A 25,088-nucleotide genomic window follows, 5' to 3' on the forward strand; every position below is an offset into this window, starting at 1 on the left:
ATTAATTCAGAGTAAGTTTAGAAAAAAAGAAAAAAAAAACCCAATTTTTAATTGCATTCATATTTTGCAGGTACACTAAAATCAAGCAGCTGCAAGCGGGCAAACGCGGATCCCACTTTGAAGATCAGGGATACATTAAAGAGGATTTCAAGCTGAGAAGTTTTCATCTGTGAAAGCTATGATCTGATAGACACATCACAAAGATTGATTCTGAACACATAACCAAACTCCATGCCATGCAACGCGGCAGGCGAACTGCCGAGGACAGAAATTACCCTCTGGTTTTGCAAGGCACGCCAGCACACGCGTGATACGAGGCAGTCAAGCAGTCCCACAAACCAGTGAGACTACTCACCTACACGCCAGAATTTTCACAGAATCACAGAATCTTCTAGGTTGGAAGGGACCTTCAAGATCATCTTGTTCAACCATCAACCTAACTGACAAAAATAAACACCCACAAAACAACAAAATGCAACACCATCACTAAACCATGTCTCCCAGCACCACGTCAACCCGTCTTTTGAACACCTCCAGGGATGGTGCCTCAACCACCTCCCTGGGCAGCCCATTCCAATGTCTGATAACCCTTTCAGTGAAAAAATTTTTCCTAATATCCAGCCTGAACCTCCCCTGGCGCAACTTAAGGCTGTTTCCTCTAGTCCTGTCGCCCGTGACTTGGGAGAAGAGACCGACCCCCGCCTCTCTACACCCTCCTTTCAGGGAGTTGGAGAGAGCAAGAAGGTCTCCCCTCAGACTCCTTTTCTCCAGGCTGAATAACCCTAGTTCCCTCAGCCTCTCTTCACAAGACTTGTTGTACAAGACTGCTTGTACTGCAGACCCCTCACCAGCCTTGTTGCTCTTCTCTGGACCCGTTCCAGCACCTCAATGTCTTTTTTGTGGTAGGGGGCCCAAAACTGGACCCAGCACTCGAGGTGGGGCCTCGAGGTGGAGCCTACTCTTTTGCGGAGTAGGATCCTCTAACCAAGTCTGTTCGCAAACAGACCTTTCAGCAGCAATCCCACCGTGCTGGGACAAGTGTGACATCCACAGTGAGCCCATACGGGCTTTGGTAATAGTCAAACAAAGGCTAAAATCCACTCACTGTTTCATCCTGTTTTCATCCCTTGGCGCTGCGGGTAAAATTTAGAAAGCAGAGGAGTGTTTCACAGAGGTGAGGTTCCCTATTTCACTGCTGTCCTTTCAAAATTACTATCATCCCACGTTTTCTAACAGAGCCTGTTGACTCTGTCATCTATCCCATGTCCCCTCCGCTTCGTGCTTGTAAGTGGCTACTTATACATGAAGCAGCAAGTACTTAACGATTTCCCTGCTAATAAAAGCCGTGAAGAAATCCCACTTACTTCCACTCTTAAGCAGGTGCTGTTCCTCTTCCTTCAGCCTGCTCTGCATCAGGCGGAGCATGTTTGCTGTTTCCTGCAAGAGGTGAAAAACAACTGAATTAGAAAAGCTGCCACGTTGCCCAATCAAGTAGCTAATTGGATGGTCCCACAACAACCATTAGCGGCACTCACAGGTAGAATGAGACCAGAAAATTTCAACATTGAAAATATTTAATGACAAAAACGTCTTAATTGAAATATGGGAGCTCCTACTTACTTTGCTCATGAGGGTCAGGATATAAAGCATATACCCAGGTAGAACAGCGCACTGAAAATCAACCATACATTCCCACCGGCTGAAACCTTACTTATCCCACTGAAAATGAGTTCACTTGTCTTCATCCCACGGAAAATTACTACTGATGGAATTTGCTCTCTTTTGAAAAGCAGTCTTTGGTAGTTGTTTTCAACCAATACTCCATTGAACACCAGAAGTAGTTTGTGAAATGACCTCAGCTTCATAATACACAAACCAAACCAGAATAAATTCACACCTTTCCGTGCACGCAAACAAAACGGGAGCACAAAGCCCCATCGATAAGCTGGAGAAGTATAGCCATGTACTGCACTATAGGATTTGGGTGCAAAGGAGAACCGTGACAGTGAGACTGTACTGTTGATTTTCATTTTTGAATATAGCAGGTTGTCAGATAAAAATATGCTGAGGAGCATTATTGTAATGACGGAATAATAAAGCTATGACAAACGCAGTTGAGAGCAAATGGAATACGGTAGTAGAACAGTGGTTGCTGCGCTGAGGAAGAGAAGCAAATCGCAAGTCTCAACCCATTCGAATGATAACAGAAAATGTTACCAAAAGGCCCACAAAGACTCAGAAAAGCCAAGTCTTGCACAATCAATCGAGTAAGGAATGTGACAGCCTGGAAGGGAAGATGGAAGCTGGTGGCAGCAGGGCAGTGGCAGTTAAGACAGACGTTCTCACTCCAGCAGAATGGATTGATACAAAAACACGGCTGGCTCTGTAGACAGGAACTGATGAGAGTAATTTTCATTTTCTAGGATGCATGCACTTGTGGAGCATCACAGACCTGGTAGACTAAAGGGACTATTTGATTGCTGAACACCACAAAGCAATTGTAGGAGGAGTTTCGCTGAGTTCAAGAAGTTCTTCATCCAGTTAGGACTAAAATCCAGCACAGATACCAAGAGGTTGAACTTTAGGAACTAAGGCTGACTGTTCCAATATAAGCATCAGACAGAAAAATGTATTTTTAATGATACCTGGTTTAAATTTGGGTAATGTTAATGGTGAATATCACACTAAACGTGATGGAGTAGGTAAGATACGAATACGTACAATCGGATTCAGATAGAACCCACAATACTAAACAGGTGGCAAACAACTGGTGGAAGGATTTGGCCACCAATTTTGCTAATTTTAGTCTCTTCAATTCCAGTCAAGCGAGACAAGTAGATGGGAATAGCTAATTGACTGTGGACTGAACTAAGATTTTTCTGAGTGTTTCATTTTTCTATGCAAAATATGCTTAAAATTCAAAACACTAGTCGCTTTGACATGGTCAAATCCCCAATTTACAGTGCATTTGCAGAAAGGAAACATGGGCTCGGCTGGAATATCCATGGGATGGAGGGAAGAAAGTAAGAAGAGCATCTGAAAACGGTTGAATGATGGGCCACCTTTTTAAATGCCATACCTACAGCAATAGTGCGTTAGCTGAGAGGGGAAAATCTCCTCCCACCAAGCTCCAAGCAGCAGCAAACCACCAAGTCCCACCCAGCACAGAAGGAAGATGCTGGAAACGGAGGCCTGGGGACTGGCTGGTGGGATGCATCACACCTTGGGATGAACATCTACGGCTTGAGAGTTGAAATTCATGCAGAAAAAGATGCATGAGATGCAGGGAAGATGCTTACAGGTGGTAAGGGATATAAGTCACCTGTACCTGGTGAGAAACCCAGCTCAGTGCCTCTCTCAAGGCCACAGAGGGAATAAATTCTGATCCAAAACTCTGCTTTGGACAAATTGTCTGCCATCCAAACTCTCCGGTGCTAACAGAGGCTCCCCGGGTGCTAGGAAGATGGCTAATGATTGCTCGGGACTATGGAAACAACACTGCAAAACCGAAGCAGGCATGACAGCTTCCAGGGCTATAAAGCAGAAAGGTCATGATGCAAAATCACACTGAGACACTCCAGCAGCACCTTGCAACAATATAAACTACTGAAACCTCTGAAATGATGGATTTATATTCCGCAGGGAGAAGCTAATTCCATCTGCAAGAACAAGGAAGGAAAAAGACACAAGCATATTTTTATAACTTGCTTCATGTAGATTCAGAACAATTTAAATAGCCTATTTAGGAAAGCACTCTTCTTTATTAATTCCTTCCGTAAGGAACAAATGACAGTGAGGACAGAAGAGCGTCCTCGCTCCAGAGAGTCAGGGCTGAAGATTAAAGGAAAGGGAAGATGCAGGGATGCTGAGGATGGTGCAGTTATGGCAACAGCCTCGTAGTTGCCATCTTCTTTCCCTACCTCTTCCTCCCTATCCGGTTTCTCCCAGTCAGTCAGTGATTTAACCAAGTCAGAGATGGTCAGTGATTTAACCAAGTCTTGCCCTGGCCCCAGAGAGCATTTAAAATGCAGCCTCCCTATTGCTATGGCATTGGAATAAGCGAGAGATCGATCAGAATCCTGAATCTTGACTCCACTGGCTGTTGCAGCCTATGTGGCAAACAAATTCTACAGGGAGGAAAAAAATGAAAGGATATTTCCCAAATATTGTGAGGACAAATTCGTAAACCCAGAAAACATTTTTAAAACGTTCACAGAGCGATGAAATAATAAGTACAGATATAGTCATTGCCTAATGCTGTAATTCCAGGCACACGTTAAAGAGAGCTGAAGGTGGCAGTTCAGATTCAGTCCAACGAGCAGCTGCCCTCCCCTGCACCCTGGGCCACTTGCTCCTTCCCTTTTATCACCCTCCCGCTCCGGTGCGAGCATTTGTGCAGCGACACAAAAGAAACCCGGTGAAAACTAATCCATCAAAACAAAATTAAGCCAGGCAAATTCTCCGCTGCGGTTCAGCGTGTGGCTACACTAATTCTTGACTGGCACAACAGAGGACGGGGTGCTGCAGTTGTGGAAAAAACAGCGGGGGTGAGAAGATGGGGGACTGTTAGTTTCAGCTTCAGTGCTGGTTTATGGACTTAAAACACAAGAGAAATGAAGCCTAAGAAAATGGTTTAACCATACAGATGAGCTACTTCTCCCCCTTTCCTCCAGCCTCTTACTTGTGCTGCTGCCAGCAGCTCAGCTGACCTCATAGCCAGCCCAGAGACTTAACTGGCAGGAAAAAATGTTGATTTTCTACTGGTTTGGGTTTCTCAACAGCTCAATGCGTGGTCAGTCAAACACCGCTGTCAGCCCAAGGGAGCTGCTGAGACTGTACAACATCGTCCCTTTCAACAGCAGCCCGTCACTCCATCAGTTTAGCTGTGCTGCCAGACTGCACCCTGAAAAAGCTTATCAAAAACTCCAGCAACAAAAACCGTTTCCAAAGGGCAGCCTCAAACCAGTTGGAACCAGGATAGCATCAGTTAAGTGATGTTTATAGTCCTTAACACATAAGGTCTTCAAAGGAGGGGGCAGAAGCGATGGCAGATCACATGTGTAGAAAGTAAACAAAATTTATCACGGAATTCTTTGAAGTTACATACTCACTTAAAACAATCCACAGAGAAATCTTAGAGCTGTTAAATTAGTGAATGAACGACAACAGATTTGTTGGTTTAAAACAATGACAACTTTTAAACAGCTGAGTCCATGGCATTTTCAGCTTCTCTTTCTCCTTCCAGTCCCTCAAGGGGCTCCAGGAAAGCTGGGGAGGGACTCTGGATGAGGGAGGGGAGCCATAGGAGGAGGGGGAAGGGTTTGACACTGAAAGAGGGGAGATGGAGCTGAGATGTGGGGAAGAACTTCTTTGCTGTGAGGGTGGTGAGAGCCTGGCCCAGGTTGCCCAGAGAAGCTGTGGCTGCCCCATCCCTGGAGGGGTTCAAGGCCAGGTTGGAGGGGGCTTGGAGCAACCTGGTGTGGTGGGAGGTGTCCCTGCCCAGGGCAGGGGGTGGCACTGGGTGGCCTTTAAGGTCCCTTCCAACCCAAACCATTCTATGATTCTAATTTTCATGAATGTGACCATCAGGCTGTGTTTTTTGGCCTGATCGGCTTCTACCTTCACTGCAGACACCACTCCCTGCTCTCCACACTATCTTAAGAGATGGGATTTATATCAGCTCGGTGAAAACATGCCCAAGCTAATCAGAGATGTTTTCCTGTTTTAGGCTGTCCACTTCTGTGTGACCCAGGGCTTCTCAAATATGACAAAGAAGAAATGCCGAAGCCATGACGACCAGAACACTACGGATGCTCTTTCACACACACAATGTTGTACATCAGGCTTTAATAGACCAGCATTTCGCACAGGACAACAGTCACGTTTGTGGCAGAGTGACAGCTCCGTGGAGCAAGAGACGTGGCCTTGACCTGGCAAAGCACCCGTGGGGACAGCCCGGGTGCCTCGGGACACCGGGTGAGCAGGAGCCAACATCTAAGAGTCCCTTTCAGCCACTCCAGTAAACAAACAGGACTGAAACGCTGCGGTCACACACTGCACGTATTTTCTCTACAAGCTAACTTTGCCCAAATTAAGTGGCAGCATACACTGTGGAACCACACTGTCAAATTAATGCAACTGAAGTGCCAATTAACACAAAATCACAGCCAGCCTGCCCCATCAGAGGGGGCTCCCAGGCCTTTAAGGACACCGGAGATAATTGAGGCTGAAAATCCTGCTTTAGAGGCAGATAGGTCTCTGCTGAGATGGAACTATTCCTCCTTTGTCTCATATTTTACGCAGCCTTTCCGAAGTGTAACTTTGCCCTTTGAGGAGTAACCAAATCAATCACTTTGCAAACCCAAAAGCCAGCCTAGGGAAATGGCCAGCAAGGCAGGACTTGGTTGCCAACACTTAGACCCGCAGAATAACCCCAGCTCCAAGGGACCTTTGGAAGTCCCCAGTCCCACCTCCTGCTCCAAGCAGGAGCAGCAAAGGGATCAGACCACAGTGCCCAGGGCTTGAGGTAGTTGGGTCATAAAAACCTCCAAGGAGAGAGACGGACCAACCTGTTTGGGCAACCTGTTCCGATACCTAACTATCCAAGGGGTGAAAAAGTTTCCTTACATCATCAAGTCAGAGCTATTTTTCATTGCTATTTTTCCATGTCTTGTGGTATCGGTAGGTTCAGTTCGCCTTAGTCACCAGTTGTGTCACCAGCTTTCCATCGTGGGCACCTTACCCTGGGACAGAGAAACCAATGGTCTATGTACAGTCAACAGCAGCAGGAAATAAAGAAACCTTTTGTTGACACACTAGGACAAACAAAGGCTTTTAAAATAAATAAGTTGCACTTATGTTTACAATCATCTGCGCCCAATTCAGCAAGAACGTTACCCGTCTTCTACAGCACACAATGCACTAATGTATATTTTTTGTGGAATGGGAGTTTGAATGAGCACAATACAGATATTCTGCATCTCAATCTACTTTAACTGGCAAAGCAAGTGGCTTTACATCTCATGCCTGACTATGAAAGTCTTCGGAAAACCGCAATAAAATCCAACACGTGGCTGTCTGGCAGAATGTTTTAATATAATCTAACTTATTGCTCTACAGACAAGTAAAATGCCAAGGGTGAGTCCCTACAGCAGCGTGATCGGGAGTTGGCTTTGAAAATCTTATTGCAGAAGCAGAGCCTGAGAAATGTTTTTTCATTTATTGACTATTTTTTATAATTTCTTTGAGAGAAGGATTACTGAACAGCACGCGATTACTACTACATGCCAACTACACACAACGATGTGCAGGGGCTGGGGTATTTCATCAATGATCTGGATGAGGGGATTGAGTGCACCCTCAGTAAGTTCGCAGATGACACCAAGTTGGGTGGGAGTGTCGACCTGCTGGAGGGTAGAAAGGCTTTGCAGAGGGATCTGGACAGGCTGGATCGATGGGCTGAGACCAACGGGATGAGGTTCAACATGGCCAAGTGCCAGGTCCTGCACTTGGGTCACACCAACCCCATGCAGCGCTCCAGGCTTAGGGCAGAGCGGCTGGAGCTGCCCGGCAGAAAAGGACCTGGGGGGGTGTTGGTCGACTGTCGGCTGAACATGAGCCAGCAGTGTGCCCAGGTGGCCAAGAAGGCCAACAGCATCTTGGCCTGTATCAAGAACAGTGTGGTGAGTAGGACTTGGGAGGTGATCATGCCCCTGTACTGGGCACTAGTGAGACCCCATCTCAAGTGCTGGGTCCAGTTTTGGGCCCCTCACCACAAAAAAGACATTGAGGGGCTGGAGCGGGTCCAGAGAAGAGCAACGGAGCTGGTGAGGGGTCTGGAGCACAAGTCTTGTGAGGAGAGGCTGAGGGAGCTGGGGGTGTTCAGCCTGGAGAAAAGGAGGCTGAGGGGAGACCTTCTTGCTCTCTCGAACTCCCTGAAAGGAGGGTGTAGCCGGGGGGGGTAGGTCTCTTCTCCCAAGGAACAGGCAATGGGACAAGAGGAAATGGCCTCAAGTTGCACCAGGGAAGGTTCAGATTGGATATTAGGAAACATTTTTACACGGAAAGGGTTATTAAGCCTTGGAATGGGCTGCCCAGGGAAGTGGTTGAGGCACCATCCCTGGAGGTGTTCAAAAGACGGGCTGACATGGTGCTGGGGGACACGGTTTAGTGATGTATGTGGTTTTGTTTTTTTTTTTTCTTTTTGTCAGAGTTAGGTTGATGGTTGGACTAGATGATCTTAAAGGTCCCTTCCAACCTAGATGATTCTATGATTCTATGATTGGTGTTTTTTTGTGTTTTTAAAACAGAGGCCAATATGCCCCCCCCAGAGAATATCCTCCAGCAGCAGACCCCCACACAACTAGCTCTGGCACCGATCAGTGTTTGGCTTAGGGCAAGTCATCCAGGATTTGAATAAGCCACATGATTTCTTGCCTGCCAGTCCTTGATGATACACCTAATGCTGCTGAGTAAGGGTTCAAATAATAAAATCAAGGTGCTGAAATCACAAGATTGAAGACAACTCTGCCCCTGCAGGCTGCAAAGCAGCAAGTCCAAAAAGGCTCAAAACCAGAAAGAGCAAAAATAATGCAGCATTTCATAATATAAAATCTCTCTCTCTTTTTTTTTTTTTTTTTTTTTTTTTTTAAAGTTAACCTCAAAGTTTTGTTGGCAAAGCTGTGGAGAAAAACCAAGCGGGATTTTGAATATAAAGAATTTGTACCCCGGAGCCAGCTGACAGACAACATGGTTACCACTAAGCACAAAGAAAAGGAAAATAATTGGGGAAAATATGAAGGGGATAAGTATGAAAGAACAACAGGAAAATAACAGGAGCTCTCTGACTTTTTTTTTTTTTGGATGCTAACATTTCCATTTTTGCCTAGGCTATTTCTTCTGCTTGCAGACATCCTCCCAATCCCAGGAATCTCCCTAGACATCTCTCTCTCTGTACAACCTTTTCATCTTAGCAAGGGAAAATGATGTTTCCTTCTGTTTTTTGGGGTTTTTTTTCTTGTGATTTGCTAGAGAATAGTGGCAATCCTACTGCTCTATAGTACACGTAAAGTGAACCAATTTGATGATGGATTGAACCACCTCATCTTCACCTTGCCTATTAATCTCAGCAGCTGTTTCTTGCTTTGTTATAGAACAAAGCAGCGGAGATTAGCTCCGGCCACACGCACACAGCGGCGTTTGTTTTTCATAATAGAGTGTTGCCAGTCATTCAGCAAGGGTGAGAGAGAAGGACGGGGAGAAACCGCGCGGTGCCTGAACAGGGAATGTGACAATATTCTTAATAAGAGGAAGCCTGCGAGGTACAACAGAATCACAGAATCACATGGGGTTGGAAGGGACCTCTGCAGATCATCCAGTCCAACCCCCTGCCAAAGCAGGTCCACCTAGAGCAGGTTGCACAGGAACTTGTCCAGGAGGGTCTGAATGTCTCCAGACAAGGAGACTCCACCACCCCCTTGGGCAGCCTGTTCCAGTGTTCTACCACCCTCAAAGCAAAGAAGTTCCTCCTCATGTTTAGATGGAACTTCCCATGTTCAAGTTTGTGCCCATTTCCTCTTGTCTTATCCCTGGGCACCACTGAAAAAAGACCAGCCCCGTCCTCTTGACACCCACCCTTTAAGTATTTATAGGTGTTGATCAGATCCCCCCTGTCTTCTCTTCTCTAGACTAAAAAGACCCAAGTCCCTCAGCCTTTCCTCAGCAGAGAGATGCTCCAGTCCCCTCATCATCTTTGTAGCCCTCTGCTGTACCCTCTCCAGCAGAAAGGCAAGGGAAGGGAACACAATGTTGAGGTTGCTCAGCTGAAGTTCATGATAGCACAGAGTGCCAACCTACCCAGCGCTGACCTTTAAGGCTAGAAAAGATGCTTCCTATCACTCTGAACTACTATTAAATACCTCACCCTAAATTCATGTCCAGTTTCATGAGCTGAATTGGACCATGGCTATAGTCCTGCTTGAGTAAAAGTGACTGCAATGCTATGGGGTTTGTTCCTTTTTATACTGTTGGGGAATGAAGACTATGGGAGAGAGATAAGATCCATCTGAAGAAGTGGGGCAGAAGAATCTTTACCAGCAGGCTTGCCAACCTGTGAGGAGGGCTTCATGCTAGGCCTGGCAGGGAATGGTGATGATGATGATAGCCCAGTGAAGAGTGAAGAGGAGGCTCTGGTATGCTCCTTGTGAAGGCAGCACAAGTGGGATCCCATCTCAAGTGCCTGAACACAAGTACATACATCATCGGAAACAAAACAGAAGGAATTAGAAGGTGCACTGCTTTGATCTTATTGGGATCACGCGAACACGGTGAGAGTTTCCATGCCTGGAGGGCTGCACTGGATGGATACAGGCACTCGAAAGGACAGGCTGGAAGAGGAGGAGGAGGAGGGGTTGTTGCCTCTGCAAAGGAGCAGCCTGAGTGCGCTGAACATTGCCTTCTGGTGGGTGATGAGCCCTTTGAGAGCTTATAGTTAAGGATCAGAGGACAAACTGCCGACCTATAAAACAACACAGATCGTGCCGCATAAACTAATGTTCATTTCAACCTTGAACTTTTAAATGCTTATTGTTAGCAGATCATCTCACTTCAGTAAAAAACCAAAACCAAAAGCTGCAGCTGGCAGCGTCACCAGAGGCGTCCTCTGGTTTCCCATCTCTTGTCTATAGTCATTTGACCAGGACTTTCATTTTCCTACAAAAGTTTTCAAAACTGAAAATTAAAAAATTCCTTTCCATATGACACGATGCTGCACGCAGTAAATGGTGTAGAACCACAGGGAAGCTGGCTTAGAGCTGCTCAGAGCCAGCAGTAAAGCAGGACCCTGGCCTTCTGGCACAGAAAGAGATTTTGCACCTAGAGGTTCTTCTGCTTTGACTGCTGATGCCCCCTCAATCATTAAGAAGTGCTACCACCGTGATAGAGCTTCCTGACGAATACAGAAGGAGGAATCTCCTTCATCCCACAATATTAAATCAAGCACAGCGCTTTGGAGAATGTGGTCTCAAGCAAACGACCCACTGGTCCAAACGCAGAGCTCTGCACCAGAAAAGCAAACGTGACCTTGTTTTAGCAGATTCTCTGCATCCTGTATCAAGGTTCATACTAACAAATATTTAGCTTTCACAGACTTTTATACATCTTTACACTTTTGGCCTGAGGAGCATCTGAAAGCCATCAGCACTGGCCATTTAAACTTTTTTAGAGGTCATCCTTCCAGTGGATGAGTACACATTGAAAGAATTGAAAATCATCAGCCCCTATTATAAGACCATCTGTCTCCTCCTTATTCTCATTATTCCCATCTTCTCCCTCGCTCTCAAGCGCTGAAACAGTCACTGCCTCTCATCATTAATAGTCATTTTACAGTAATCATTTCTATTGAAACACATAGAAAGCTTTCTTCAGAGTATTTTATACACTTAACTGATACCAGAAATTCACCAACTGTTGTAACACTGGCACCACCAGTGTCACTGGAAGGGAATTAATTTCTGCTGTAGTGTCACTATTTAAAATTATTTATTTGATTGACTGTCCTTCCTCAGAGAAAGCTTTTTTAATCTTGAAACTCTTCTGTCCCAGCTAGCCATTACCTGTCATTGATACATCTTTTTCCAAAAGGATCACATTCTTTTGAAAAACAGCAAATCCTATGCTCCTTAACAACGTGACCTCGTCTTTTCTTATTCTTTTCCTGTGTTAAACCTTGCATTTTGCTGCTTCTTGTGGAAGAACTGTTCGCTTGGGAGTACTGTAAGAGATACCCTAAAAGTACTTCAATAAAGGGGGTAGAAGAGTATTAGCCATTTAAGATGACAGAATAGCACTTACCCAAGTGAAACACCAAGAGGCTCAGCAGAAGGACACCACGCAGCATTGATGTTGGCCAGTCCACAGCACACAGGCACCACGGGAGGTAACACCCTTCCCCAAGAAATGCTGACTCATCAACTCCAGTGATCAGATTTATCAAAAAAAATTAGATCTGTTAGATCGCTACCAAAGTGCACTTCCATCAACAAAAGTCACAAAAATACCTCAAAAATGTCTTGAAAGCTTTATCTTTTCAAGGAAATACATGTTAATTAACTGAATGTCATTCATGCTATTATGAAAATTAGGAAAAAAACTAGAATGTTTTCCTAATGTGAATGAAATATATCATAAAGGAAAGCTATCATAGTTTAAAAATCTAGCACGGGCTCTTATGATGGCTTTGGTTTGGGGGAAAGTCTTTAGGGAGGTAAAATGCTATCGGGGATCCATGAGAAACTGGAACAAGGAACAGAGTGCCCAGCTGAGCCTTTGCATGGGCTCACACCAGTAGCAGAATGCAGAGCCAGGAAAAATATGCAGTTTATGGCCTAGTATGCCTACGCTGATGCTATTCTAACATAGCAGCTCTTCACGCTCCCAAGCTCAGGCTACACGAAGCCAGACAGTGAAGTGTATTAAAATACACCCCACACTTAGAACAAAAGGATGCAACACGACCCGTAACAAGCATTTTGAAATTAGATTGATTTAACATTTCTCACATACACTTGTTCCATAATTACTTAGCAAGTTCTGACTTCGGTACGTCCAGCTCAAACAATGCAATAACCACTTTTCGCAGAAGAGATAAATTGGAGTTGGAAGTGAACAGCACACTTCATAACCTGAAGTTGAGAGATAGCGTCTTGAGACTTAAGGCAGATCAGTTCCTGTTCCTCTTGAACAAGCAGCCTGTGCATGAAGGTGATATTAACACTTTCCCTTTGGGAATTCAAAAGGAAGGGACAAAATAGAAAGAGCAAATTACCTCAGAGGGACAAATTCCAACTTGGTAATTGTTTGTTCTTGCACTATGGAATGGGTTTCCTGACTTCACAGAATGGTTAGAGTTGAAAGGGACTTTGAAGATCATCTAGTTCCACCCCCTGCCCTGGGCAGGGACACCTCCCACCACACCAGGTTGCTCCAAGCCCCCTCCAACCTGGCCTTGAACCCCTCCAGGGATGGGGCAGCCACAGCTTCTCTGGGCAACCTGGGCCAGGTTCTCACCACCCTCACACCAAAGAAGTTCTTCCCCACATCTCATCTAAATCTCCCCTCTTTCAGTGTCAAACCCTTCCCCCTCCTCCTATGGCTCCCCTCCCTCATCAAGAGTCCCTCCCCAGCTTTCCTGAAGCCCCTTGAGGGACTGGAAGGGGCTCTAAGGTCTCCCCGGAGCCTTCTCTTCTCCAGGCTGAACCCCCCCAACTCTCTCAGCCTGTCCTTATAGCCCTATAGCCTAGGGGGCCACATTCATGCTTTGTGTGAACTCTCTCCTCTCTACAGCTCTCCCTTCTTATCCTCATTAAGTAACACTCCCAGTACCATGTTTCTTGAGTGGCTTTTGATGCAATTTAAAAGCTTTCCACACAGGTTAACTACACTTTTTTCTATGCCTAGACATCACACTTTTTCCATTAGAACGGTCGAACAACTGCTTTCCCAAAGAGGCTGTGCAGTCTCTGCCCTTGGAGCTTTTCAAGACTGGACTGGGTAAAGTCTTGAGCAATGTGGTCTGATGCCAGACCTGACCTTATTTTGAACAGAGTTAATCTGTGAATCAGTGACCAAGAAAGCAGGTTGAAAAGTTATTTAGCTACTTTGACTGGTTTTCTGTTTAAATAAAACAAAAACACCCACAAAAACTTTCCACCTCAAATACTCCACTTCTGGCCTGTACTTATTTTGGGCTATAATTAGATGCACAGGAATTCAAGGAATTTGACATATGCTACACGAAAGCTCTCAACAAGGATACCAGTCGAGCTCTGTGCAACCTTATCCCCTTCATTATGAGCTCTGACAGTTCTGGAGTCAACTCTGGCTCTGATGAGCTTGAGGCTTCAGATCTTCCTTTACTTCATGACCTTCCCTTCCCTCTCGTTCTGAAGCTCCTTCTCACATGCACCCTATTTTCATTATTTCCTGGGCCAGCCAGTTCTCCCCAACACCTACGTGTGCATTTTGCACAGTATGGATCACTTCTTTTCAGACTGATGTAAATTTTTCCCTTGACTATCTCCATTCATTCAGCAATAATGGGCATGAGGCACCATAAACATGGAAAATGGAGAAGCCTTGTTAAAAAAAAATGGATTAGACGTATACCAGATGCTTCTGCTGAACTGCTTTTCCAGCGCTGCTCCTAGAGCACACTTCACTGTGCCACCAACGAGAGCCGTCTCATTATTCACAGAAATTGGGCCATTTTGAGAGCGAGGAGCTTTGCGCTGTCATGATTCACCGAGACAAGTACCAGCATAAATGCCTTTTTCAGTTGGTTAAAGCAGCACAGGGATCCTGCCTACAGGTACTCCCAGCGTGTTTACGCCACGTTAAGGTTTTCCTTTCAGACTTAGGAAGATCCAAAGTCAATAAAGCTGGCTGGAGGCTTGAAGCAAAAGGCCCCAGGAGGATGTGTAAGAAATCCTCCTGAACCAGCCAGGAACCACAGAGCCAAGGGAGCAGAACATCAGAGGTACCACGGATTTACGTGACCGTCTACGACAGGGCACAGCTCCAGAGGACTGTGAAGAGATGGGAGACAAAATGATTGCGAAGGCACCAGCAACATGAGACTAGTCGAGATCACAGGCCTTTAAATCATCCCCAGAAGAAAAAAAAAAAGAAGAGGGAAAAAAAGAAAAAAGACCCAGACTAACATTTCCTGCCCAGAATTTTCGAGTTCAAATGCTTTCATGCAAGTCAGCACTAACACTCAGGAATTCACTACTGCCTCAAATAACATGACAGAGGATGGACTTCATCCTGTGAATCAAATGTATTCATCATTAGATGTAACGCGAGTTTACCGTAATGACAACTCCTCTCCATTTTTCCCATTTGCTTTTGTGGAAGATATGAATTATAATGACTCAATAACAGCTCATTGAGCATTCCCTTCACGTATTACATTTTTATTGTACCAAGCTTACAAGCGATATTGGTTGGATGTGTGATTTATTTAAATTAACGTACAATTCCGTAATGTAAACCTGGGGTCAGTTTGCAGTGCCTGAAGAAATTACCATCCAAATTAATATTGATTGGAAGTTAGTAGTCACAGCTGTGTCTTGTTCACCACCATAAAGCAGTCAGTGTCACATCATTGCTAGAATCTAACATCAGAATTATCCTCTCCCCCGTCACAGGTAGCACAAACCCTTAAGTGTTTGAAGGGGAGTCAGGATTATTGGCTCTTTTCAGGGAAAGCTTTTATTATATTAAAAAGTAGTTGTTCTTGGTGAACTTGATGGGTCCAGGAATTGAAAGCGGAATCTGATGCCTTCCATCTTAAGATCAATTAGCTCAAACACAGCCCATGTTTCCTGTAGCGGAGAATCTCTTCTACTGGTGGCTGACACACACTTCAGTCTATTTCTGACTTCCCACCAGTAAGTCCCAAATTAAGAGGCAGCACCACCAAGCAGTCTTGTTAGAGCCTCGGCACAGGAATTAGACCTGCTTTTTATGATTCTCCAGCTTGAAAACCTTTGCACTCATAGCTCCTGCTCGCCAGGACAGGGCTCTAGCTACTGGCTTAGCTGACTGACTGGAGTCCTCACCACAAGAAGGACATGGGGCTGTTGGAGCGGGGCCAGAGGAGGCCACGGAGATGCTGGGAGGGCTGGAGCCCCTCTGCTGTGAGGACAGGCTGAGAGAGTTGCGGGGGGTTCAGCCTGGAGAAGAGAAGGCTCCGGGGAGACCTTAGAGCCCCTTCCAGTCCCTCAAGGGGCTCCAGGAAAGCTGGGGAGGGACTCTGGATCAGGGAGGGGAGCCCTAGGAGGAGGGGGAAGGGTTTGACACTGAAAGAGGGGAGATTGAGATGAGATGTGGGGAAGAACTTCTTTGGTGTGAGGGTGGTGAGAGCCTGGCCCAGGTTGCCCAGAGAAGCTGTGGCTGCCCCATCCCTGGAGGGGTTCAAGGCCAGGTTGGAGGGGGCTTGGAGCAACCTGGTGTGGTGGGAGGTGTCCCTGCCCAGGGCAGGGGGTGGCACTGGGTGGGCTTTAAGATCCCTTCCAACCCAAACCATACTATGAAAACTATTTTTAAATATCTCATTGTGGTGGGTTAGAGAAGAAAAAAGCAAAGATGACTAATTACGCAGACAAACTTTTTTTTTTTTTAAAAGGGAGTGGCAAGCACTGTTTCTCGGACTGTTCACATGCATTGGGCCATGACTCTTAATACGAAACAAGTCAGTAATACTTGCTGGGCAACCACTGATCTACAACACCACCAGGTTTCACCTTACACATCCTCATTCTCTAGTTTCAATAACTGTGGTGTTCTCCACATAATCACCCAGCTTAAGCAGTAGGGACACAGAACAGCTTCCTTCCAGCCTGTTATACAGATTAAGAAACAGGAACTGTTGGTTTAAAAATTCTTGTGGTTGAGGAGAAGCTGAGCTGTAGGACGCACTACATGAGCTCCTTGTTTCTTGTTAGAAGATGGCCACCACCAGGTATGTAAAGTGAATGCAGCACTGCTGAAAGAAGTTAGATCCTGCTGAACAGGCTGGGCTCTGATCACGTCAGGTCTCCCATCAGTCCTCCCAAAGATGCAACAAAGCTTGAGAAGGACATGGGCATATAGCTCTCCAGGTCAACAAATTTTTTAAAAAAAACAGGCTCTCGGAGATAGTTGAGTGGCCTAAAATGGAGCTTCCCATTGATTTCAGGCCTACTCTCTGCTCAAGATAAGCCCGAATGAGAATGTAAATGGAATTCTAGCAAAACAAATACAACCTATAGTCCCTGGGCAGAAAGGTATACTGTTTAACCTAGGATTTCTTACCTTTCCGTAGTCCCAATGTTTGACCCTGCTGCTATGAAATGGTACGGCTTGCAATTTGGCCCACTGGTATCTCAGTATCAGAACCATCTTCAAAGAATTTTGAGCCAGCAATGTGCCCTTGTGGCCAAGAAGGCCAATGGCATCCTGGGGGGCATCAAGAAGAGTGTGACCAGCCGGTGGAGGGAGGTCATCCTCCCCCTCTGCTCTGCCCTGGGGAGGCCCCATCTGGAACACTGGGTCCAGTTCTGGGCCCCCCAGTTCAAGAAGGACGGGGAACTGCTGGAGAGGGTCCAGCAAAGGGCTACAAAGATGATGAGGGGACCGGAGCATCTCTCTGCTGAGGAAAGGCTGAGGGAATTGGGTCTGGAGAAGACTGAGGGGGGATCTGATCAACGCCTATAAATACTTAAAGGGTGGGTGTCAGGAGGATGGGGCCAGTCTTTTTCCAGTGGTGCCCAGTGACAGGACAAGAGGAAATGGGCACAAACTTGAACGGGAAGTTCCATCTAAACATGAGGAAGAACTTCTGTACTTTGAAGGTGGCAGAGCCCTGGAAAAGGCTGCCCAGAGAGGTGGTGGAGTCTCTGTCTCTGGAGACATTCAAAACTCGCCTGGACAAGTTTCTGTGCACCCTGCTCTAGGCTTTGGCAGGGGGGTTTTCCAACCCCATATCATTCTGTGATTCTGTGAATCCCGACAGAATTCTGGAGCTCAGAGGAGAAGGCGATGACTGTGGAAGGGGCAGGAACTCATGCTGCCAGCCTGTGCGCTTGGTGGGTGTTAGACAAGGCTTCTGCCAGAGCATCTACCCCAGAGGCCTGCTGTTCATACGAGCGTAGGCTTTAATTTTCATGTTTCACAGCATTGAACTAGAAATTGTTTCTACACAGCTAGAAAACTGAGAACTATTTCACTATTTAACACTGAAAAACCCCAAACCTTATGTTTTTTCACATTATGAGACTACACACGCCTGCACAAATTAAAATGCTAGTCTCGTAGCTACTGTTCTCTGCTCCTAAGTACCTCCTGCAGCAATAGAGCATAAACCTCCTGAATTTCACATACCTCATTTTAACATTACCTACTTATGTCATCCAGTGCAAATCGCTTGCAAAACATCAGTCCCCAAATAGGGGTTATTTTAACTTTTTTTTTTTTTTCTTTCAACCAATTCTTTAGTTTTTAATCACCCAGTAAATAGTTTCTCAATGATTTTTATGTGTTGACCTCTGGGGGGAAAAAACCTCCGACTGATCTGGTTGATCAGTGTTGCTTCAAGTGATCTGATTGTCTCCTGCTTGGAGTGAATCTCAAGCTGGATTTCTCTTCCTTAATTCCCACATTTAAAGTACTTGTGAATATTCAAAAGCATAACACAGGCTGACAGGAAAGGCAGAAAGAATGCAATATGAGCAAACCACTTGTTCTATCTTCTTACTAAATAAACCTGGATAAAGAGAATACTTAAACCCTAAAAGGCAGTACATTCAGAATGCACTAAATAGACACTGTTTTCATGCAGTATTTCTTCTGCAGTAGAGTCACTGCAGACGAAATTCAGTGAGACAACTTCAGAACTTAAAGTATCAGAGACTCTCGGATCTCTATCATGAAAATCATTCATGGATTTCCAAACTACACTATCAACGAGCCCCGTTACATCTCAAGACTTCACAGAAATAATTGCTGGCAAGAGAGAGAAACTCACCCCGACTTAGTACCCTGCAAAACTCAGTAGATACTCTTCTGTGTTCCTTCCTCAATGCAGAGTATTTAATATATAACAGAGTTTACAGAGTTTTACAGCAGCAAAAAAGAACTAGACTGAGTAGCCTGTGCAGAGGGTTCATATCCAATCATAGCACCAAGCCCTGATGCACAAGGGATCTCTTCAACTCTTCTGTTCGTGGGCTGCTGAAGGGAGAATATGGATGTTTCCATTGGTCAGAAAAACTCACAAGTGATGACAAGAGTTTTAATCACTTCTTGTTTGAGCTCTAGGTCTGTGAAAAAACAAGTTCTAGAATCTGTCAGACATTAAGAACTTGAAGCTGCGAGTCAAATGACCCCAAATTTGGGATCCTAAGGCAAATGTGCTCACCCACCTGGCACACCAGATGTCAAGATAATCCTGAAAAACACATGGATCTTTGAGCACTGAGCTGATGGATCTGATTGAGAGCAGCTGAGCTGATCTCAATTGTTTTCACTTCCCAAAAAGTTTTCCTATAGCTTTTAATGGAGCCAGTATCAATAAAGCACCAGGAGCAGGTATGCACACAACTGCTTCAGGGCATTTCCAGGTACCTCTGAGAGTCCAGATCTGGTTGCCATGGTATTGGTAGGAGATTGCAGGTTTTTATTTGAGTGGAATGAATGCACGTGGCAACACTTCCATCTTTTCTAACATGGTCTTCTCATGCCCCTCCACCTTTTCTCTATCTCCACCTTCTCCTTTTGCGTGACCACCATTTCTCAGACCAGCAGTTTCCTCTGTCCTTTTCTCCATTGCCCCCACTCTCTCCCTGAGCATTCCCTTCCTCCTCCTCTATTTTTTTCCCCGCATTTCTCCATTATGGGATTTGTGTGTCTCAGCGCACCGATACTGTCATCCTTGTACACCGGACAAAATGCCAAAATAGAAGTAATCAACAATTAAGATGCCTGTACTTACTTTTAAATCTCATATTCTGATAATTCAGTAACACTGGACCAGGAGTGCTCTCCTGGTACCTATAAAAATGTTCCCAAAGAGTCAGAATTCAAATGTACATTAGCTAGAAGATTAAAGACTGTAACCAACCGCTTCTCACATTAACCTTCTGTCTGGCTATTTCAGCAAGCAGACATTGCAATGGGAAGGTTTAGATTTAATATTTCAAATGGGAGGGCTCAATGCAAAAAGACATGAAAAGCAGCAGAACCAAGGAGTATCTCAGAGTGCAGCAGAACTCAGATATCCCTCCTATATGCATATTCAGAATAAAACATCTGCTTCAGGTATGAAGCTCTGATTAAAAAACCCCCCAACATTAGTTTAATGAAGAGGGGATTTTATTTGGGGAGGGTGGTTTACCAAGGGGGAGTCATGATATAGTCTATTTATTTGGCTTGTTCTTGCTTAATCATGATAGACTGCTTACTGATAGTAATATCCTAAAAATGACAAGAAAAATGGCTTAAGCAATGCCAAACCAACAATAATGACCGAGTGGCTTAGAACATCCTCTTCCGTGTGTCCACCACCTCATGGCATTCCGTAGCTGAGATTTCAGAGGACTAACATAAATGCAGTCTTAAAATACCTTAGGAGACAGTAGCTGAAGAAGAAAGTACTTCAGGGATGCCCTCTGAGAAGCACAAGAAAGAATAAGCATATTCTGCCTAGAGAAAAGGCAAATGCTCAAGGATATTGCCAAGTTATTCTGGCATTACACAAGCTAGTTTCAAAAACACCTTGTTGAACTGTGTCAGTCTGTATTGTCCTTTAAAAGAGAGGCATTCATTTAGAGCCCACAGAAAATTTCAACCCCCAAGGTCTGAAACCCCCTGAAACTTTGATTTTTAGAGCAGCCAAAGTTCTAATAGCTTTCATGTCTAAACATCAGAAATAATTTCATCTTAAAAACAGGATAAAAATGAATGAAGTGTGCCAAATCTTTTTACAAAGTAGAAAAATGAGAACGAATCTTTGAGGAGACATGGCACATCAATCCCTGCTTCTGCACAGAAATGCAAGATGATGGATTAATTCCACGAGCAGCACAAAAGAACAGAAACAGAATAAAAGAGGTGGCTGGAAATGAAAAAAATAAAGGCTAAGGAAACTGCAAAGACAAAAGACGCTTATTTAAACTCCTCGGGTGCAGTAATAAGTAGTGCATGACAGTTTGCCAGTAAGTGTGAGAAACTCACTCAAAGGAGGAGTCACGTGAGGACTTCTGACATCTCCACAAATGAGAGTTGATAACAGACAAATAATTTCATATTTTTCATAAATTTCAAAGGGCTTCCAACATCAAACGGGCAGGTGCTCTGCCGGTGGTAATTTCATCACCAATTAATTGTTCGGTTCTGGCAATTCATTCGGTTCAGACTCAAACCCAAGCTTTTAAGTTCCTTTTAACACAGAGAGAGAGATTTCCCAGTCCAGTGCCTGGCAGGAGACTCCTGCCCATTGCTCTCCAATCACTGCTCCGTATTATTTTGGACACCGGGAGGCAAAGGAAATAGGAAATTCCAGACAACAGGACCTCTGGAGCGCTCCTCTCCATCCAATTGTACATCCACCATGTGGAAGAACCCACCACAAAACCCCACACGAACGAGCGCTGCAGTCTGGAAAGGCGGGAGTGCTTCAACTGCTCAATGACACTTAATTAAAATTGTGTGCTTGGGCACAATCTTTAAATCACTTTTCTAATTAGGAAATGCACTCCGGCCCAGGTCATTAGCTGCGCAACGTCAGCAGGGAACCAAAACAGCCTGGAGGCTGAGTGCTCTAAAGATTAGTCTCGTTATTCGGCAACGGGCTCTCAATAAGAGCAAAAATTCCTCCTGAAAACATGCACCCAGTCAAGGAAAGGGGTCCAGGAATCAGTCCTCAGGACCGAGCGGCACACGGAGTGCTGGATTAATCTAATTACATTGCTGTCGCTATTTCCTGGCGAGCTATTTAACAAAATACACAGCGATGATAAAAGAATTGACTCTCACTTCTACTAGAAAAGATAATTAAGATTTGTTTGGTGGAACAAAAGACAAACCAGGGTTGGAAAAAAATCAACATAATTTTCAGTGTTTTCTGACAGCTGGAGAGGGTAAGTATGAAAATGGGTTAAATGCAATTATCCTAGTTATTTTTTCTCTGTTGATTCTGAAAATGACACAGAGATGATGAACTTCAGGACAAGATATGGCAGCAGTCTGGAGCAAACTGCTTTTTTTTTCAAGCATGTAATAAACAACCCACAGATTTGCTTCACCAACGAGCAGCCAAAGGTGATAAAGCACTACCTGAAAAGCAGATTAAGACTGACAGAAGTGGGAGAAATGCCCTGATGTTCCAGGTTAGCAAAAGACTCATCTGAAATGGACTAAACAGTGCACAGTCTTTGAAAATAACAAAATAAAAAAGTCCCCCACTGGTTTGGAAATAGAAATGCACCAGCAAGCCTCTTGACTAATTTGGGACCCAGATTCTCCATCTTGTTTTAGTTATCAAGTCTTGGACCCTGATTTTGAGCGCTGACATCTCATAATGACTTCAAATAATAGTTTGGACTCCTGCACTCCTGAAAAACTGTCTGCAAGAGAGACACATGCGTAGCCTTGTCTTCTACCAAAGCAACAGCTTCTACAACAAAGCAGTCACAGCTACCCGAGTCACTGCTCTGCTGCCCACAAAGAGACGGTTACAGCCTCAGCCTTTAAATATTCTAAGTATTTTTAGACATTCCAATTTTCTGGGTTTGATCCCCGTGCTCCTCCCTCCAGTTCTGAAGAACAACTGTCAAATGTACCATTTTTTCCCCTTCATATTTTCGGTCCACCTAGGGAAAAGATTTAACAGACTAATACCCAGGAAGTGAAATGAAATGATCCCAGGGTCCTTTCAGGGTGAAGCTCAAGCTACAGAACTAGATGTGACAGATAAACTTCATGCTGGTTTAAGCCAACACAAGGTATTTAACAGATACAGGGTTCAGCACAAGTAACTTAATCATAGAATCATAGAATGGTCTAGGTTGGAAGGGACCTTCAAGATCGTCTAGTCCAACCATCAACCTCTGATAAAAAACATCACTAACCCATGTCTCTAAGCACTATGTCAACCCATCTTTTAAATACCTCCAGGGATGGTGTCTCCACTACTTCCCTGGGCAGCCCATTCCAAGGCTTAATAACCCTTTCCATGTGAAAATGTTTCCTAATGTCCAATCTGAACCTTCCCTGGTGCAACTTGAGGCCATTTCCTCTTGTCCCATTGCCTGTTCCTTGGGAGAAGAGACCGACCCCCCCCGGCTACACCCTCCTTTCAGGGAGTTGGAGAGAGCAAGGTCTCCCCTCAGCCTCCTTTTCTCCAGGCTGAACAACACCAGCTCCCTCAGCCTCTCCTCACAAGACTTGTGCTCCAGACCCCTCACCAGCTCCGTTGCTCTTCTCTGGACCCACTCCAGCCCCTCAATGTCTTTTTTGTGGCGAGGGGCCCAAAACTGGACCCAGAACTCGAGGTGGGGCCTCACCAGTGCCCAGTACAGGGGCATGATCACCTCCCGAGTCCTACTCACCACGCTGTTCCTGATACAGGCCAAGATGCTGTTGGCCTTCTTGGCCACCTGGGCACACTGCTGGCTCATGTTCAGCCCACAGTCAACCAACACCCCCCCCAGGTCCTTTTCTGCCAGGCAGCTCCAGCCGCTCTGCCCCAAGCCTGGAGCGCTGCATGGGGTTGGTGTGACCCAAGTGCGGGACCCGGCACTTGGCCCTGTTGAACTTCAATCACTTGAGGTGACAGAGACACTCAAGCACAGACCACCAGGCATGGCCAGAACCCATTCTAAATGCAGAAGACCCGATGGCATTTTGCTTTTAACACAAACCACATCTTAAAGGTGTTTCCAGTTGTGATCCCTGCTAACGCACGCTGCAGATAACAAGTGACAGAAGCGTGCAGAGAAAAAACACATCTTTTTGTCACAGGCTTTTATACTCTTTAATTCTGCACAATGCTGAAGTATTATTACCTGCTTATCCCAGCAAATGAAAAGTCAAACCATATGGCTAGATTTCCAGGTGTCTCACAGAAAGAAGGAGAAAAAGGGAAATAAAAAGTGCTCTCCATATTCTAAGCACGGGCACAGCCCTGAATAACAAAGGCTTTTTCTTCGTCTTATTGTCTTTTAACAAAAATCCCCTGAAGAGCTGTACGCCAACTCATTACTAACTTCTGTGCATGAATTTATAAACAGTTTCAGGTAGCTCCGTTCAAAACATTTCTACTTTTGGTATTAAGTCTCAATGGCATTTGAACAGAAGGGAAAAATCAGATTTTAGGCTTCATTTCAAGATTATGATTTAATCAAGGGCTTCTTTTTGACCAAAGATATGGAGAACTAGAACATTATAAAACAAGACACATGAAAATACCAAGTTGACTACAAATTAGAAATATGTGAAATAATGTCTACAGAGACCGTGCTTATAAAAAAAAGAGAAGTTAACGGGAAATTGGTTCATAATGATTAACAAGTTGTTAAATGCCCACGTTATCTTTTAAAAGACGGGTTACTTTATCCCTCAAGCAAATAATGCAGTAAAATACTTGAGCCTTCCCAACAGAATAGAGCACACCTTGTCCAAAAGGTGATGGAAATGACTCTATTTTCTCCAGACCAGCCTGAAGCCTGGTTATGAAGCCCCCTGAACATTGTACTGTACGGCCTCGACACGCAGAAACAGAGCCCAGGTGTCAAAGGGGAGGCTTCTCGGCACAATCGGTTCTATAGAATGATAAAGCTTTCTAAAAAGATACCTCACGGATGCAAGAGAGATTATAGGAGAATGGGGACTATAAAGTTACTGAGCCTTATTTGCAGCCTAAGCACAGGTCACAAAATTTTACTATAACTAAACACAGGAATGAATTTTTGAAGGAGAAGGCTAAAAAACTTGGGGTCAAAACACTTTGTTTTCAGATCAGTAGGCACATATGGGCACGGCAAAAGCAAAACACGCAGTCATAGCCAGAAGGAACATTATGCACAGCTCTCCCATATTTCTGCCAGGAACAAGAGTAAGTTGTGTTGACAAAATAAAACATGATCTGCATATGAAAGACAGGATGATCCAGAAAGAGGAAGCACTGGTTAACTCAAATTATAGTGCTCCCACCAGTATTAAAGTCATTCATTCACTGAAATGTGTTTTCAATGAAGATATACCAGGTAATGACGGTGAGAAGGATGAAAAGCCAACAAGTAAACCATGAAGCTACAGGAAGTTGAATGAGAGGCTGGCCGAAATCGCTGCAGCCCAACAAACATCCAAAAGAAAGTATGGAGCAAGATGAGATACAGAAGCAGATTATCCATCAGGATGCAAAGTAGAGACTTGCACTGAACAGATACAATTCAGCAAGTCAATAGAAAATAGCGTTTCTGCCAAGCAAAACTGAAGTTTATGTGAGCAAGGATTCCAGCGTATCTGATCTTTTCACTGATACTCTTTAC

General features: G+C 44.8%; 1 protein-coding gene across 2 annotated transcripts in view; it reads right to left on the reverse strand.

Annotated features, from left to right (window-relative positions):
• CLUAP1 (clusterin associated protein 1) overlaps window positions 1-25,088 on the reverse strand; it is a 79,244-nt gene that overhangs the window by 26,407 nt on the left and 27,749 nt on the right. For both annotated transcript variants that reach the window (XM_074158554.1, XM_074158553.1), the window contains exon 9: window positions 1,365-1,437. In XM_074158554.1, coding sequence (XP_074014655.1) covers window positions 1,365-1,437 — 73 coding nt within the window. The remainder of the gene's footprint in view (window positions 1-1,364; window positions 1,438-25,088) is intronic.

The sequence above is a fragment of the Numenius arquata genome, chromosome 14 (assembly GCF_964106895.1).
Source record: "Numenius arquata chromosome 14, bNumArq3.hap1.1, whole genome shotgun sequence".
NCBI lineage: Eukaryota > Metazoa > Chordata > Aves > Charadriiformes > Scolopacidae > Numenius > Numenius arquata.